General features: G+C 33.6%; 1 protein-coding gene across 3 annotated transcripts; it reads left to right on the plus strand.

Moving 5' to 3' along the window:
* Nucleotides 1-1,491: 1,491 nt before the first annotated feature.
* On the plus strand, nt 1,492-14,886 carry LOC105134627 (5'-3' exonuclease family protein). Of its 3 annotated transcripts, none has more exons than XM_011039104.1 (16): nt 1,493-1,890; nt 2,076-2,277; nt 3,216-3,295; nt 3,623-3,661; nt 4,789-4,807; nt 6,921-6,974; nt 8,863-8,990; nt 9,075-9,143; nt 10,011-10,096; nt 11,528-11,637; nt 12,063-12,113; nt 12,304-12,362; nt 12,892-12,936; nt 13,450-13,524; nt 14,296-14,411; nt 14,817-14,886. In XM_011039104.1, exons 1-16 carry the CDS (start codon nt 1,720-1,722, stop codon nt 14,869-14,871), a joined length of 1,359 nt encoding a protein of 452 aa, XP_011037406.1. In that variant the 5' UTR covers nt 1,493-1,719; the 3' UTR covers nt 14,872-14,886. The 3 variants fall into 3 exon arrangements, with proteins under 3 accessions (XP_011037408.1, XP_011037406.1, XP_011037407.1); XM_011039105.1 differs by lacking the exon at nt 14,817-14,886 and adding an exon at nt 14,507-14,617; XM_011039106.1 differs by lacking the exon at nt 6,921-6,974 and having other exon boundaries at nt 1,492-1,890.
* The last annotated feature ends 482 nt before the right edge of the window (nt 14,887-15,368 follow it).

Raw genomic sequence — 15,368 nt, forward strand, 5'->3', positions numbered from 1 at the left:
ATAACAAAGATTGGAGAGAAGAAAATGATGAGAAAAAATGTTAAGGTATATGAGAATATGTATAGATGGATTATTTTTTCAAATTGTAAAATCTTAGAATGTTGGTGGTAATTTTTTCAAAATTTAAAATTTTAAAATTTAAAATATTGGCGTTTATTTTTTCAAAATTTAAAATTTGAAAATTTAGTGTTGGTTATTTTTTCAAAATTTAAAATTTTAGTGACGGTTATGTTGGCGGTCATTTTTTCAAAGTTTTATTTAGCTTTTTAATATAGCATTTTCTTATTGAAGATTTTTTTTTATTTAACTTTTTAATATAGCATTTTCTTATTGAAGATGCTCTTAGATGGAATGTTCTATTATCCTTTATTTATACAACCTAGGGCTTTCACCCATCCGAACGGATTCGAATCTTCATCGCCTTTCCTCGACTCACTTCACTTGCTCGACACGCCTTCATCTCTACCCACTTCTTTGAATTCTAATCGTGACAAACCCATCTCTTTGAATTCTAACCATGACCAACCATGACAAGGCTGAATGGATTGGAATGGGAAGGCTTACTCTGACCAAGGCTTCACTTTTTGCTCCATTCATGGAGCGTATGAATCTCCTGGAACGTAGACAGACCAAAAAAGCTAGCTTTTGGGTGTTGTTGGGAAGCCTATGATGCTAAATTTAGAGTGGAAACGGAAGAATGAAGATTGGAAGATAGGGGGTATTGCTGGGAAGCCTAGAATGCTAGATCTAGATTGGAAATTGAAGGATGAAGATTAGAAGATGGGGGGGAGTCTAATTGGCTATGTTATTGTGTCTCAAAGGGCAAAGGGAGGGTGCCACCATGCTGATGTGTGATTTTAGAGCTAATCGAACCGGTTCAGTTTGGGTGGATTTTAATTAATTTTAGCATTACAAATTATAACAGAACCGAATTGAAAGTGTTTCTAAATATTTTAATTAGTTTAATTGATTTTTTATTTAATTTATCTAATTATTTTTATATTTTATCGGTTTATTAGTTTTTTATTTAAAATAATAAATTTTGATATTTTCAGATATTTTGATATTAAAAATAATATTTAAAAATTAAAAAAATATTATTTTAATACATTTTTTATAAAAAATATTTTAAAAAATAATCATAATTATATTATTTTAAAATAGACTTTAACCGGGAAGAAGACTGTTTTTGACCTTTTTGTTCGCCTTTCTCTTTTGATTTTCTGTATTTTTCCTTAGTATTCAAAAAACAGAAACATGAAAAATATAATATAGAACCGAAATAGAAAATTAAAAAAGTAGAGGACCACACAAATTCGCAGAGGATGAATAGGAGAATAGTATTTGATACTTTTGTCCTGTGTTTCAAAATATTTTTTTTAAATTAATATTTTTTTTTACGATCATTTTAATATATTAATTTTAAAAATAAAAAATAAAATATTTGAATATAATTCCGAACAAAAAATATATTTTAAAAACAACTCTATTAACTTCACAGATATCCCCTGAAAAAACTTCCCTATGAAAACCACCGTGTCAGCAGCAGCACAGCTCTAAACCCAGTAAAAACTCTTAAACCCTCTCTTGCCTTGTTCTCCTTCAAAACCCAAACGCAGTCTCTACAAAAATCCCGACTTCCATTCTTATTTTCAGCTGAATTCTGTGCAAAAAGCTAAAGCTAAAGCCAAAGTTGGTGAGGAGAAGTGATATGAAGTTATGGCTTACTACTACAAGTCATTGAATCTCCACCACATTTGGAAAGGAGGGTTTCACTGTGTGGGAGGAAATTTTGCAGCAGCGAGTCGGATTGTTGGCTTTAATAACCTTTCCAATTTTAAGAGAAAGGTTTTTCTGTCTCGTCCTTCATCAGCTGTTCTATTGAACAAGGTAATGCTAATACCTTGTTATCTGCCATTTCTGATTAAATTAAATTTGGGGATTTTGAAAAGACTGAACCTTTTTGTTTTTTTAAATATTTTTGGTTATATTTTAATTCTTTTAATTAGTTTTTATGCAAGATCCTTTTTTTCGCGGGGATATTGTTTTTGACTTTCGGGTTTTGTTTTGTTTAGGGCTACTGTAGTTCATCTCAAGTTGTTTCTGCAATTCCTCAAAGTAATGTACTAACCTCTTCCAAAAGTGAAAATGAGGTGGTCCACCAAGATTTGGTCAAGCGTGAAGAAAAAGCTGCGGAGACTAATAATCCTTCAAATGGAAGAGTAATGCTTATAGATGGTACATCGGTCATTTATAGAGCGTACTTCAAGCTTTTAGGTATGTCATGGTATTGACTGTTTTTTTTTTTTAATACTCATGTTGAATTATTTGACCAATGGAAAAATTGAAGTTTAAGTTTTGTTGTGGATTTTTTGATTGGTTCTAGGAAATTATTGTCACACCTTTTGGCCAATTGTATTGTGGTGTCATTTGTATGTCTGTCTTTGTTTTTTGATTTTTGTCTGCAATGTCAGAGTTTCATGTGCCAGGAGGGCTATTCTATATTTCAGTTAGTTTAACTGCTTATATGAGATTAGACTAGATATTACAATGACATTAGCTAATGGATTAGATATTTCAGGATGCGTTAGGCAGTCAGTTTTTCAAAGTATTTGGGCAAGTCTGTTGAATGTATAGATAAGTTCTAATGATTCTATGGGTTTATTGTCTACTCTCTACTCAAGTCTCACTGTCTATTGAGCTTAGTAATGTGTTTCGGAGATTTGAAGAGAGTAATCTTTAACATTATTGCATACTCACTATCTAAGATTTACACTGTGTTTCGGAGGTTTGAAGATAAGGATCATGTTTGAAAGTATTGCCTGCTTACTATCTCAATCATCATTGTGACTCTTGTCCAATAAAATATTTGGAATTATTTTTGCCTTCATAAATTTTGAAAATTTTCTTGGCTGGTCTTTACTTCATGGATCTACGAAGTTTCTTACTCATACTTCCTTTATGTTGTGAATTTCTCCATTTTTTGATGAATTATTGCTCATAGCTATAGAGAATATGCATCAGATTTTAGAATGAAAGTTGAAATATCAGCAATGACTTACCTGTTTCTGAAATTTGGACTTCTCGTGATCATTGGCTATCTTTTAAACTACAGCTACCTTTAGTTTCAGTGTGCAACCTAGATCTAGTATATTTAAATTGGACCAGTCTTGTATTTTAGCTTATCATGACTGTCTTCTTTTGATTGTGAGCAGCAAGGGTGCATCATGGTCATCTAACACATGCAGATGGCAACGGAGATTGGGTTTTAACTATATTTTCTGCGCTATCTTTTGTAAGTGTATTCTTTCAGTCTTATGATTTCCTATTATTTAGGGACTGGTTTGGCTGCTGTCCACAGTCCTGTGAGCTGGGCCACATGTACTGACACTGTAGAGTAGAGTCTACACTCTAGAGACAGAGAAAGGAAACAAAGGAGGAGAGATATAATCACACAATACACAAATAACTCAACCTTCACATGACAGCCTCAAATCAAAAGTCACATAATAATCCTCTATATTATTTTGAGAAGAGTGCATAAATACTTACATAATTATCAACGTAACCCATTGTTTAAGTTCTTAATGTCTAAAGCATATCTCTATTATTTCTCTTGCAGATAATTGATGTCCTGGGATTCATGCCTTCCCATGCAGTGGTATGACATTTGCTTTATGCTTATATTTGTATATTTCATTCAATCACATTACACAATGAAGATAAATAAGTTTTGTGCATTGCTATCTATGTGCATTAAGCATTCTGTTTTGGCTAACTTTTTTGTTCAAAGAAGGAATGATTTAATGTAACTATAGTAGGTGTTATTAGTGATAGCAAGAGGCTGAAAGCTACTAAAGTATCCACATTTTGCTTTCTGACACGCACAAAAGTTAGTAATTTGCTGGATCAAAATTTCATCTGAAGCACGAAATTGATTTTCACAGAAGGAAAAAAAAAATGCTGGATACATTAAATTTAGATGGTAGTCTTCTATGGGCTGCTGCTTTAACCATAGTTCAATTGGCTGGACTCGCCAAATAGTGTGGAATGGGTTTAGCAAGTATAGTGGGGCCATCAACCCTAAAAAATATTATTTTAAGTGGAAACTGGAAAGTGTCTGGACAAAGATTTATAAACACGTTGCTTGTTATTAACAGTTAAAACTCTTAGGTTCTGTCTTCAATTTTTCTCAAACATGAGATTCACCTCTCTAATATTTGATTTGTTGAATCTTTCTGAAATGTGACATTGCTTCCCTTATGAATGATTTATTGGTAAAGCCTTTTGATGCTAAATTGTCTTAGTGTTGCCTTTTGGACACAGCTTACAAGATTCACTAGTACCCTCTAATCCAGAGACTATGATTTAGACTCTTGTAGCTGACAAATCAGTTTTTCATAACACTGTGAACTTCAGATTCTGTAGAGTGGCTGATACATGGTGTTACATTTGGTTAGAGATTATTTACAGTCAGAATATGAACATTACATCCTCCAGATCTATTTGTAAAAGATATGATTCTGTAACCCAATCTTGGTTACACTGATGCTAGGTTTCATCTATATTTGCACTATCAAATATATATTACATATAGTATCTGCCTTTAACTTACATTGAATATAGCTTTGCATATTGTGTTTCATAATAGTGTCTGTAACTTTTGTTTTTGGTAGGGTTTTGCTGCTGCTTCTTTTGCACATTAAACTATTGTTTTCTCTTTCCTTTTTTTCATTCTCCTTAATTAGATAGTATTACTTATCTATTGGTTATTATTTTTCATTGCAGGTGGTGTTTGATCATGATGGTGAGATATAAATTCTCTGATATTTTTATTAGTAATTGATTCTCTCAGTTGTTGTTCGTGCTTCTTATCATGCTCTAAAGTATTTCAAGCTGTTTGATGTTTTACTTGGAATCTCCGACTACATGATCTCAACCTCTTAAAACTGGCCATGATGATTTTTATCTTTGTCTGGGTGAATCTGCAATAAAATGATTTTAGTGAATGGTTTGATTCCCTATGCCCTCAGACATGTTGACTCTAAATTCCCTTTCCTGCCTTTGGTACAATAGATATCTCTTTTCTGCAGAGTTACTTGTCAAATTGTGGCGGGTTTGAGACTCAATTTCTGTTCAAAACATGCAAAACCCATATAATCTATGAAGGAAGATAGTTCCCTTTGATGAACTTATTCCTCACTCTTCTGTTTCTCTTGTGTTTGTCTCATGTTTTGTTGCTGAAGTGTCATTCCTTCATTCCTTTTCATTTCAAGTTTGACTTTTGGAAAGAGATGAGAGCAATATCAACAATAGGCTGGACATTGTGAGTACATGGACACTGATAAAACATTTAGTTGAGGTTCAATGTTAACTTGTTGTAAGCTAAATCTTGTTGTGCTACACTTCTGTCTTGTAAGTTAAATAACAGAGTTTATCTGATACATGACAAGAAAGAGAGATTCCAGTTTGTTGGCTGCATTATTATGTTTGCTATGTTTAATACTTGCGGAAGACAAAGTGTTCTTAACAGTATAAAATAATTCTTTAGTTTGGTTTGCGTTCGTTTCTCAAGCCACAGGCATTATTATGTCTGCTCAGTTTTATAATTGTGGAAAAAAAAGTTTTTTTGACAGCATAAAACAATCCTTTAGCCCTGTAGACATCCATTTCTTGAGCCTTCTCACTTTGAAGAAAAGTGATACTTCAATAGCATGAGCAGCATTTAACCAACTCATAGAAAAGTTAAGAGATGGCTTTCCTATGGTGTCATGAATTGAACTGTAACTGATTCATAGAAAAGTTAAGAGATGGCTTTCCTATGGTGTCATGAATTGAACTGGAACTGATCTTTACAGATGTTGCGATAGGGGCTGACAAACTGAAATCAGGAAAGAAAAGTATTCCATGTATTAGTGGTAGCCTGTCCTATTGAGCTTAGGATATCAAAGATAGGCAATGTTGTGACTTTGAAATTGCAAACATCAGTCAAAAGAAATCCCAAGAACTGATGTTCTCTTATCTTAGCAAATACATGAAACTGGAACCTTATGACTGGAAGCTTTCATGCAATGTTGCAGTTGACTGGGACTGTGTCATGTTTTTTGTGTGTGTTGGGGTTACTGCATCAAAACACAGCAAACACAAGGTACTTTGCATTGCCAAACACTGCTGAAATAACAGAGAAAGCAGCATAAAAAATCTTTCACTTGCATAGTGCTACAGTTAAGGGATTGAAAGTTGCAATGGGGTTGACTGCTAAAGTTCACCTTTTCCATTGTCTAAACCATAGATGGAGGATAGCTCTGGCTCAGTGAATTACTTGCACACGAAGAAAGAACCCTTTATAGCACAAACATCTTTCTTTCACAATTTTTAGAGGTTTCTTTAGGTATTACATTTGCACCAAACAAAAGATATCCACAAACTACCTTTGCAGGATACTTGGTCCAGTGAGTACCAAAATGTTGGGGCATAATTTGCCTAGAATTTGGAGGGTGCCTCATCCTTTTCACTGGAATTATGCAAAGGGAGCAAAAATTGTTGATTCCCTGACGTTTCAGCTCCTTGTCTAGTTCACAAATCAAAAGTGTGTGAACATGCAATTGTTCCATCCCAAAACTGTAGAACCCTTAATAATCAAACTCAGTGGTCAATTTGTGCATGATATTTAGACTGTGTGTCAACTTGTTAATTCCTAATCATTATATAAATGGGACTTTAAGTTGGTTGAAAACGCTTTCAGAAGTAGAACTCTTTAAGAGGGTATCGCAAATGTTAGATGATGAATTTGGGCCATCCAGTTTGTTCTCCTGTTTTCTAGTCAGTGGTCAATTTGCACGAGTCATGGGGTATTGGATAGTGAAACTGTTGTTCAATGTGGAATTTTGATAGACCAAACTTTTACTTTTCCTTTTCAGGAGTACCGTATGGAAAAACTAGTGTTTCACCCAACAAAACTGTCATGGAAAAAGGTATGTCAGTTTATAATTCTTTAAAATCTTTTCATAATGAATTTAACAATCTGTAAGAAATAAGAAACTACATATATAGGTGAATCCAGATAATTATGGGTGATGTTTGCTGGTTTTATACTGAGTCCACTGTGCAGAACGTAGAAACTTTATTTGAATGCAAGGCATGTCATTTTTGTGGTGTGGGCAATTCATGCCTTTTCAAATCACTTTTAAAGGTGTCTGACTTTAGAATCAAATTGAGCGGTTTTTTTTTTTGGCTTTGCTTTCTTGAATAATATGTTATTTTATGGCAACAAATCATTCTTTTCTTTATCATGATTGGTCTCAAAATGCTTATAAATTGCTTTAATTAAAATAGGGTTGTTTAAGAATTTTAATAATGTTTGATTTCCAAAGTTTCTGATCTTAGACTTTTAATGAAAGCAAAAAAGTGCTGATAAGGCAATTTAGTTTGAGTAGATTTGATTGGCTGCATAATGGACTGGAACATGATGAATTTCAGTAGATTTTATTGAGTTTAGCTTAACTGGCTGCATCAAACCTCCAACATGTACGTTCTACAAATGTTCAATGAATGTGGAATACATTTGTGGAATACAATTCACATGACATGAACTTGACTTACTCTGAATCGTTATGTTTGTCTGTGACATTAGTTTCATCTACTGTTGGGAGATACAACTAAGAGGGAGTTTATGATACATCTAAGAGCACGTTTGTGATTCTCTTAAGCAGCATGTGAATACACTGTAGATGGATCAGAAATGTTGATTTGTGATTAATGGAGGTCATATGAATCCATTTCTCATTAATGAATATAGTGAGGAGTTTTAGAAGCTCAGCCTGATGGGCTATGTATTCACCGCATGGTTCTTAGGTATTTGGATAGACATGGAAAACCATTTGCAGGTCCTTCTAGTGATCAAACAAACTTCATGACTATTTAATTTCTGTTCCTGTTTTCCATGTCGTCTTTTTAATTTCTATGCTTCAAAATGAGCCATAAGGTGACATCCTATAATTGCTTCTAGTACTTCAAGATAACAAGCATCCTATATTTATGCAAACAAGCTTCAAGAAGTAATTTTTAGTTTGATTCTGGCATGCTTGCCTTTTCAACTGTTAATTATATGTGCTGTTTGTGACAGCCATGTTCATTTGGGCACCAGGATACATGATCATGGATCAAACGCATTCTGAAATATTATCGAACATTTATAAAAAAAAGAAAAAATGGATCATGAAATGTTTCACCCAACTTAACTCACAAAGGCAAAAGATTATATGCCTTCAAGTGAATTTTCCATGGTAATTCCTAATGATTATTTTTTTGTTCATATTGTTTATTCTATTGCAATGGAACGGAATAATAATAAAAAAGAGATCAATATATTCACCGACTAGGCTGCCACATAGACTTCCATCTTTGCTAATACATCTGTACCCAAGTCCTTTTTAGTTGGTGCCAGTGGAGGGCCATGTGCACCTGCACAACATGGCCTAGAGCTAGTTTGGATGGAGAAGGTTGATTTTATTAGGTTTCTGGAAAAATAACTTGACTAGGATAAACTAAATGAGGTTTTTTATTGCAACTGCTTGGGAATGTGTTCAGAGTTCCTTTTCTACTGCTTAGCTTTGCTAAGGTGCTCATTGTAGTCTTGTCATTGTCTGTTTCTTATGATTTTACACCTATAAAATTACTCTAATGTTGCCATCTCTCACAATATTGTCTTGTTTTTTCCACTCACTTGCACATTTGCATTTTGTGTGTTCGATCCTACCCAAGAAAAAAAAAAAAAGTCCCCGAGTGGAGGCTACTTTACAAGTTAGTTTTGACAAATTAAAATCAGCTGATTGGATTTATCATGTTCTTTATTTTTTGAAGGCTTGAATTTTCGCCACACTTTATATTCTTTATACAAGAGCAACCGCCCTCCTACACCTGATACTGTCTTCCAGGGGCTTCCATATTTGAAAGCTGCCATCAAAGCTATGTCCGTTAAGGTGATTGAGGTAAGTAGCTATATCTTGCAGTTTTATATAATTGATCAACTCAGATTTCTCATGGTAATCAATTATGATTTTATGTGAAGGTAGGTACCGGGGGTAGAGGCAGATGATGTCATTGGAACATTGGCTGTAAATAGTGTCAAGGATGGTTTTAAGGTAATTATCTGAGCTCTATTTCTCAAATACCGGGAGTGTATAATGAAATCTAACCACAATCATCCATGGATTTTGTTTTCGTGGAGAGAAGATGGATAGTGTTCCACTGTTTCCCACACAGAATAAAATCAAAAGAAACAATTAAAATTAGAAACTGTCTATTGTATTGCTTACATAGCTACAGGCACACAATGTAACTTAGTATGTTATATGCTTCCTTTCAACATGGTTCTATCTTGCTTTAGTTGTGTGTTTTTTTTTTTTCCCTTTTCCCTCAACTGCCTTTCATATATGTGTTCTAGTCTACAGGTCAATGAAACTGTCTGGCTCCTCTATTGTTTGCCTTTTCTCTTATACTTACTCTATAATCAGCCTATTTATGTATTTTATCTAGGAGGTAGACAATTCATCTTGATCATCTTGCTTTTTAAGTCCCTGGAGAAGATCTTTTCTTGTATGACGGGTTATGAATAGTTAATTTTTTTCTCACTATTTGTTGAGTCTCACACTACTGATTTATTTTTCTCAAAAACAATATTTTCACCTCCCAGAACCCTTCTATCCACTTTCATATGAAAAACAGGAAAAATGCTTTTTGTTGATAAATTATACCTAGACAAACATATCTCATCTTAAGCCTAGAAATTGATACGCTTCTGCTTTTTTGTTAATAATAGCATTAATAAGCTTTTTCTGAAGTGTTCACAAGTGAAAGTTTTGGCATTAGGAGTAAACTGCCCCCTTTGTTTTGTTTGTTTTATTGTAGTTAAAGCTGAGTACCTTTAACATTACTGTTTGCCTAAAAGGGCCTTTGTAATTTTTTCTTGCCACCATTGGTGTCTCGTGATTGTGCTTATTTTGTAACAGGTACGAGTTGTTTCTCCGGACAAAGACTTTTTTCAGATTCTTTGTCCTTCATTACGTCTTCTACGGATTGCTCCACGTGGCCTTGAGTTAGTAACCATTCAACTTGCAACATCATGCCTGCATTATATTTGTTAACATTTGAGGTTTGAGTGATCAGAAATTCTTGGAGTATTCTGAAAGCTTTTCTTGCTGTGAATATGTTCTTTCTTATCATATAAAGTCATGTTATGCAAAGCTGCAATCAACTTTTTCATCCTGCATGGCTTAGAAATAATGTCATTTTGGTGATAATATGTTGGTTTCATTTATTATGATTCCACTAGTGGATTTGAGTTCATTTTTTGATATTTAGATAACTTGATGAACAATCTTAAGAACTAATAAACGTGAAGTTTTTTAAGTTCAAAGTGATTGGATGTAAACTGAAAATACAGAACCATTAAAAAATATGAAGATTTATGTTTGTTCTATATATCTTTCACAAGGAAAAAAAGAGAGTTAAAGGGATATTATGTGCTGGTTTTGGCTAAGATATATTTTATGTTCAAAGCAATTTGATGTAAACTGAGAGCACAAGAACCATGAAACAGTGAAGAAAGAATTTATACATGTTCTTTGTATTTATTGCAGTGAAAAAAAAAATTAAAAAAATACTGCAGAGCTGCATAAACTGGTTTTGCATTTACTATTCTTAACATACCCTCGAAATATATGAAATTAAAATTCTATATGTATAACACAGAACATATAATTACCTGCCAACATTTATCTATTCCAAATTTAAGTTTTGTTCTTTTTTGTTTTCTTAAAAAATTTGGTCCAATTAATATCTGGAGCCTACAACCAGCTATCCCAATGCCATGACACCACCCACGTCTTATGCTTATGATCTTGTAATATGACATATGACTGTAAATTCTGATGTCATGCTCTATTTGACTTTGATTTACTTATGGGTTCTTCCTAAATAAAATTTCAAATTCAGTTGAACTTGAAGGCAATTTTAGCCTGATAGTAAGGGGTGTGCAAACATTTTGATTGGTTCAGTTTTCAGTTTGGTTTTTAAAAACTGAAACCAAACTGAATATGTGTGAAACCAAATTATGTGAAACTGAAATATTTTTGTTTGGGTTTTGATTTTCAATACAAATAAAAATTTCTATTCTGAAACATTTCATCCTTTTTTACTATTTCTCGAAAATAAAAATTGAAAGAAAAGGGAAAGAATTTGTTTTTTTTTGTTTGTTTGTTTTCAAACTGTACCAAAATTGAAACTGAATTACCCAACCAAACAATTTCAGTTTATGATAGGGTATTTAAGAATTAATGATATAATAAGACAAGTTATTCATACCAGTGCAAATTAATGAGTCACCTGTTTAGTTACTTTTGGTGGGTTGTGATTGTGCTTCATGCTGCCTTGAATAACTTAATTTCTTTAATTTTGGCTTGCTTTTTCAGAATCTTGATCTGATTTTATAAAGTAGTGCTGTAGTTTCATATTTTGGTTTGCCCAGGATGGTTTCATTTGGAATGGAGGATTTTGCTGAAAAATATGGAGGATTGAAACCTTCTCAGTTTGTTGATGTAATGGCTCTTATGGGTGACAAATCTGATAATATTCCAGGTTCTGCTACATATCACTCATTAGTTAAATACATAGTCCGATGTTCATGATATGAATTTTTCACAGACAGCCAAATCTCATTTCCTTTATGATCTCTTTACATGTGTATCTTCTTCCAATGACCTATCATTGAACTTCCTTTACCATGATGTTCAACATTCATGTATTTTTTTCACTGAAGGAATACTTGATATGAATAAAATGAAAAATAAAATGCTGAATTTTGATGAAATGCTGCAAAGGTTGGGTCAAACTTGTGTCTAGCCTCTGCTTAGTTTCTGGAATGAGCAATAGAAATGAGCTAAAAATGTTTTAATTTTCTCTGAAATGAAGCAATCTGCTAGAAGTTTTAAGGAAATTTTTTTTTTGAGATTCAAATATTCTCAAGGTTGAGTAATTGATGTTCCATCATTTAATAATTGCAGGAGTTGAAGGAATTGGAGTTGTCCATGCTGTGGAACTGATCTCTAGATTCGGTATTGTCTTAGAATTTGTTGGAAAATGTCATAGGGTGATTATGCCATGACATTTGTTATGGAATATTTGTTTATTCTGCCAAAAGTGACTGCAAGTTTTTTTTGTCTGTCAATGTGGGATTTTCTTTTTGGCCCATATAAGTGTGTTTCTTGATATACTGACTTGCAATAATCTTCACTTCTTTTTCAGGCACATTAGAGAATTTGTTGAAATGTGTTGATCAAGTAGAAGGGGAGAGCATTAGAAAGGTAGAAATCTTCAACATGAATCAAGAACTTGCTAAAATTATATCCTTTTCTTTTCCCTTTAAATCTTTATCATTTTTTGTTGGTTGTTCCATTGTTTGACACTTGCAATGAGATGAAATATCTTCAGTCAATTTTTATCAAATCACTTGTGCTATATCTAGTCACTTTATTAGAATCCATCCCTGTGTGCTTGTTCTGGGGGTTGCTGTGGGGTCTAATAGTGGGTTCTTATTCAGCAACTATTGGGGGCAGGCTTGTAATGGCTTTCTCTTCTTCCACGTGGTTGGGGATGTTGCATGCATTATTGACAATGATATGCAACTCTCCTTTCTGGTAAGAAACGAGGATGTAGAAGTTTGTTATCAAGGATATTGCACCTCATGTAAATATAAGTTAATTTATCATGTCATGATCTTGTGCTCATGAAATTTGAGATAAATATAGCATGATATTAGCTTGTATTTAAAATTCTGTGGCTGTTTATGTGGCTGACTCATTTTACTTTCCTCTGGTCACTACTTTCTTGTAGGCCTTGAGAGAGAATGCTAAGCAGGCAGTACTAAGCAAGGAGCTGGTAATTTTCCCATCTTTTTCTCTGCTCATCATATTTTCTTGTGGAAAATTACTTTTTAGTGGATAAATATCACACCCAATCCCATTTTTAAAGCCTGCATAATGTTCATATGACTAGTATGACAAGAATAAAGTGCAGAAGAGCAAAAGACTGATACTATAGTAAATGGTGTAGACGTTTGTCTGTCTTTTCTATGGAATATCAAAAGACATCTTCATTTCTGAAACATAACCCTACTTGAGGCTTACAATCTGTATTTTTTTTATTATAGATTTTGTGCCTCACTGCTGAAGAAACTTAAATAAATACACTAAGTTCCATTGAAATGCTTGAAAATGCAGAAGCCTCATGACTGGCCATGTGCAGACTTGTTAAAACTGAGATACGGTGCTTTATATTTTGAAAGACTCGATGACAGTATGGCAGCTGTTACTTTATTATTAATCTAACTGTGACCGTAGGCACCTAGTCCTTGGTGTTTGTTTGATGCACGGATATCTTATGTAATGGCAGGCAAAGTTGCGATGTGAGCTTCCAGAGTACATGGTTCCATTTGCTACCACAGATTTGATTTTTAAGAAACCTGAGGTCCGTACACTTTGGCTATTTTAGAAGTTTTCTATCCATATTCAGGTACATGTGCAATTTAGTGAGAGGGGCTCTAAACACTTGCACTCTCCTAGTCAGAACTGGTCATTGTTGATGTTTATTTTGTTCTATCTCTGATGAGATGATGAATCCCAGCTAATTTCATTATTGGTTTCATGACTTGTGTGCTGGTTTTAATTGCACACTTCACTGTTGCTTTCCATTATAAATTGTGGCTTCCTAACAAGCACACTGCAATATTATATATACTATCTATCAAGTCATTTTCCATCACCAGCAATGCAGCCATAGTCTGCGCATGCACTGTTTGAATTACTTGATGCAGGCACTATTCTGTCAATTTATTCCTTCTAGAGCCATTCATTACTTATAGCTGGGATTTAATGACCATTTCATGGTATGTCCGTGCTTTGTTAACAGCAGCAGTCCCTTTTGGACCTTCCAAACCCATACATGGTGTTCCCATCATCAAGTGCTATTTTTGTCTTGGCAAATTATGCAAATTCTATTGCACTCTTCACCTGCTGAAGTGCAAAGCCGACTGTACTAATCAGCTCCAATAATTTTCTTTGTTGCTTTATTCTACATTTTTTTATTGGCCACTGCTCAGCTTAACCTTGCTCTTGTAATCAGCTGCATCTTGTATGGAAGATGAAGCTTCCATGCTCTCATGCACAGCTTTCTGGGATAAACTCTTTTGCTAATTATTTAACTGCAGGAAATACTGATTTTTTGGTTTGACTGGTGCAGGACAATGGTGAGAAATTTACAAACCTCTTGACTGCCGTCAGCTCTTATGCTGAAGGCTTTTCAGCTGACATGATCATCAGAAGAGCCTCCAAGTTGTGGGAAAAGCTTGAAGCAAGGTGATTAGATCCATTGCCAGTGGAGGCAATTAGACATTTTTTCATGGGAGTAGTGTTGTCTGTATAGCTAACTGCAAACTCTGCTGATTTTGGAGCTAGCATATATGATGAATGCTCTATCAATTCTTGTCCAAATTTTTAGTATCCAAAAATTTGAAGGGAAATTTATGAAATGCAGAGGAAACGGTTCCTTTCTCAAGATTTTATCCTCCTTACAGATTTATTATGTTTTCTTAAAACACTGCCAATTTGACAGAAAGTAGTTTGGCCACAGATGGAGGTGCTTTTTCACAATTTATAATGATGATGCCCAGATTCTTCATATCCTTAAATTTAAATCATGCATGCTATCTTCTCTCATTAGCAAATATTTTGATTTTTGTACGAAATTTTACTTGGTACCAGGGAAGCGAAGCATACAAGAAGCAGGGCTATTCTGCATCAACAAACAATGAGATAAGCAAATTATTCTAAGCTTATAATTTTATTAAATCTCAAAGTAATTAAAGGGAACATCAATTTTATTTTGATTTATAATAAATAAAAATTGCAAAAATTTCTAGACATAATTTAGTGCAAGCTGAAAGCCTTTTGGGCTCAAGCCATGCTTTTTTTTTTATATATATATATACTCTCCCATCATCAATTACTCAGATGTCATTTTGAATTAAATTCATAGATTTGCACTGAATTATCAACTTCTCTCAGCTTTTTCAATGTCGCCACTGGCTCATGCGTGTCCCAAATATAGCACACAAAAAAAGAGTAAATCAACATGGCTAATAAGTATAAATGCTTTCTTTTTGTTGAATATATACTAATGAAGAAACAATATGGCTATGATAAAATTAATAAGGTTATACACTCACTTTACTAGAGTGACTTATATAGCATTGGTAAAAAAGATTGCCTGCTTTTAATTAAAAAGCATTTTGATATTTCTACACGGACTAATTA

This window comes from Populus euphratica, unplaced genomic scaffold (assembly GCF_000495115.2).
Source record: "Populus euphratica unplaced genomic scaffold, PopEup_1.0 scaffold213.1, whole genome shotgun sequence".
Classification (NCBI taxonomy): domain Eukaryota; kingdom Viridiplantae; phylum Streptophyta; class Magnoliopsida; order Malpighiales; family Salicaceae; genus Populus; species Populus euphratica.